Source organism: Coregonus clupeaformis, chromosome 12 (genome assembly GCF_020615455.1).
Source record: "Coregonus clupeaformis isolate EN_2021a chromosome 12, ASM2061545v1, whole genome shotgun sequence".
NCBI classification, from domain to species: Eukaryota; Metazoa; Chordata; class Actinopteri; order Salmoniformes; family Salmonidae; genus Coregonus; species Coregonus clupeaformis.
Window position 1 is genome coordinate 30,139,512 of NC_059203.1, and position 2,754 is coordinate 30,142,265.

General features: G+C 41.9%; 1 protein-coding gene across 1 annotated transcript; it reads right to left on the minus strand.

Annotated features, from left to right (window-relative positions):
- Window positions 1-1,033: 1,033 nt before the first annotated feature.
- On the minus strand, window positions 1,034-2,427 carry LOC121578657 (peptidyl-prolyl cis-trans isomerase-like 1). The gene is made up of 4 exons (XM_041893030.2): window positions 2,257-2,427; window positions 1,901-2,055; window positions 1,433-1,501; window positions 1,034-1,339 (listed from the first exon to the last, which is right to left on the minus strand). Exons 1-4 carry the CDS (start codon window positions 2,310-2,312, stop codon window positions 1,119-1,121), a joined length of 501 nt encoding a protein of 166 aa, XP_041748964.1. The 5' UTR covers window positions 2,313-2,427; the 3' UTR covers window positions 1,034-1,118.
- Between the last annotated feature and the right edge of the window lie 327 nt (window positions 2,428-2,754).

Below are 2,754 nucleotides of genomic sequence, written 5' to 3' on the forward strand. Positions count from 1 at the left end.
CTTTATCCTTCCATTCGAAGTGCTGGCCAACAAGTGTGGTTCGACTGAGGCAGACAAAGTAGACAGGCTGCGCTTCGGTCTCAGGGGCGCTGCCATCAAGTTTGCGTGTGCACTACCAGAACTTATCCGGGAGTCTTACCATGGCCTAACTGGTCAAATGGCTGCCAGGTTTGAAAAGAAAGCAACCAACCACAGCTAGGAGGAGGCTTGGAACCCTGCGTCAAGCAAAGAGACCTCAACAGTACAAGAGGAACTGCTCACGCTCACCAAGCACCGCTCACAGAGCAACAATTCAACAAGCCAACCTGTAAACGAAGAAAGAAAGTTCTAAAGGAAAAGTTATAATGGAAGACAACAGTTAATGGAGAGTTCTGTGACATGAAAAAAAGTTGGACTTACCGTGTTTCAGTGGGCATCTCTACCTACCTTCTCTAACGGGACCCCACTAGCAGCCTAGCTAACTGGCTACGGCTAGCATTCCAACTGGAGCCATAGCAGACAGATGAGTAACATCCACACAAAGCACAATATTGAAAATATTAATGAAAAATAAAATTAACTTTTTGGTCTTAATTTAAGGTTAGGCATAAGGTTAGCAGTGTGGTTAAGGTTAGGTTTAAAATCACATTTTAAGAAGATAAATTGTAGAAATAGGCAGGGTTTATGACTTTGAAGATGTGGTAACTAGTGACAACCCCTACTAAGGGTAGGTGCCAGGTGAACTTGGATAACCCTCAAACTATAGGACAATTACCAAACATTATAACCAAAACAATGTGTCCACAACAGAGTAGGCTTTTTTATATCACGTGACTGTCTTGTGAAATAGACCAACACTACTGTATGTTCTGTTGTTTGTCTCCCTCCTGAGGTAGTCTGTTCAAATTACAGATTGAGACTTATCTGCAATCATTAGATAATTAGATAAACACCAGGCATATCTCAAGTGTGTCATTCCTACCATGTCACCCATAATAATTTTTAGTGATAATGACCACAATAGTTAGGCTACATTGATTTGAGAATAACAAAATTAATCAAAGACATTTTTATTACGAAATAAATCATGACAATTACTGTACAAATAAGAAAGTAGCTGTTGGTTGTATGAATGAGTTTCAGTTGGGTACAGTCGTCCTGAGGATTTTTATGTCATCGGCAGGTCGGTCTTGTGAGTTCGTCTCAACCATGCCGACGCGGTTGACAACTGATATACCTTGGCACACCCTCCCAAAGATACTGTGCTTCCCATCCAACCACTGAGTAGGCCCTAGGGTCAGGAAGAACTGGCTTCCGTTGGTGTCTGGTCCTGCATTGGCCATCCCTAAGATCCCTGCACCTAGGGAGAGAGCACCATAAGAAAGCAGTAGAGAAAAATACAACATTTTGGTACTATGACATGTTTTCTCCTGTTTATAAATCGTATAGTTACCTGTGAATTTCAAGTCAGGGTTTAGTTCATCTTCAAATTGTTTGCCAAATATGGAGGCACCGCCACGACCTATAATCAATGCGCATTACAGGGAGTAAGAATCTGATGTCATGAACAGATTTACAGTCATCATAGAGTTTAGTGAAATGTATTATTTTCTGTCTCTCTGGAACATTCTGAATGTATCACCACTCTGAACACAAAAGGGCACAGCTCAGGAGGACAAACGCCAGGGCCACGTTCAGCTGCCAAATGTTTTCAAACGATGCAGATTGAAATTCCATGAAGAGAGCAGATGTGATTCCTTATTCTACATGTCAGAGAGTCATGTTTGTTCTACATAACATATTTCTATCTGAACGTTTAAAAACGTTGCACCCTGCTGAATGCTCCCCTGGTAGTGGAACAATATGAAACAAAGCATTCTGAAGAATTTCTACCCCTTCTGTATGTGTTTGTCTGTCTCACCTGTTCCTGTGGGGTCTCCTCCCTGCACCATGAAGTCCTTGATGATACGATGAAACTTGGTGTTGTTGTAGTAACCTCTCCTGGACAACTCAGCAAAGTTTTTGCAAGTTTTGGGAGCATGTCTCCAGTACAGTTCCACTACAACTGTACCCATTCTGGAACACAAGAGAGGACAATAAATGAAGCTAATAGCATTCCTTTTCCATGGGATATTAAATTAACCAATAGACAGCAATACATAGCATTTGGTATTGGAAAAACATAATTGAACAGCAAGCATTTGAATAACTCCTAGCTAGCTAGCTGCTCATTCATTCAAAACATTTCGCTAACGTTAGCTAGCTATCGGTACTTACGTTGTCTCCAGGCTCACTGTGGGTGGCTGCCAGGTATCTGGTGGTATTCCCGACATGATGGCTTAACAAATGTATAAATAAATGTACTGAATCTGCAAAGTAGCCAAACGTTGAGCGCTGTATCAATGAAAACTGTCTGGCGACTACTGTGGTAGAAACCGGAAGTAATCTCCGCATGTGCAGGAAATTAGTTTTTTGGGGCCTGAGTTCAAAATGGAACTTTACCGCCACCTACTGTACAGAAAGTAGAGCACAACTAGATACAAAAACTGATTTTCCTGTGTTTTATATACACTCAGTGGCCAATGTATTAGGTACACCACTCCCTTCACGAACGTTTTTCGCTCCTACAGACAGTGAGTCAAATGGCCGTGGCTTGCTATATAAAGCAGTCATACAGGCATCAAGGCATTCAGTTACTGTTCGATTGAACGTTAGAATGGGCAAAACGGCAAGCCAGGCAAGGCCTCCTGAGCTTTTCACACATGACAGTGTCTA

What these genes read in the sequence shown, in the direction of transcription:
- LOC121578657 (XM_041893030.2), bottom strand. Translation starts at nt 2,312, where the DNA reads ATGTCGGGAATACCACCAGATACCTGGCAGCCACCCACAGTGAGCCTG. An exon ending in ACAGTGAGCCTGGAGACAAC is followed by an intron (nt 2,056 to 2,256) that starts GTAAGTACCGAT and finishes CTTGTGTTCCAG; the next exon opens with AATGGGTACAGTTGTAGTGG. An exon ending in CCCTGACTTGAAATTCACAG is followed by an intron (nt 1,340 to 1,432) that starts GTAACTATACGA and finishes CTCTCTCCCTAG; the next exon opens with GTGCAGGGATCTTAGGGATG.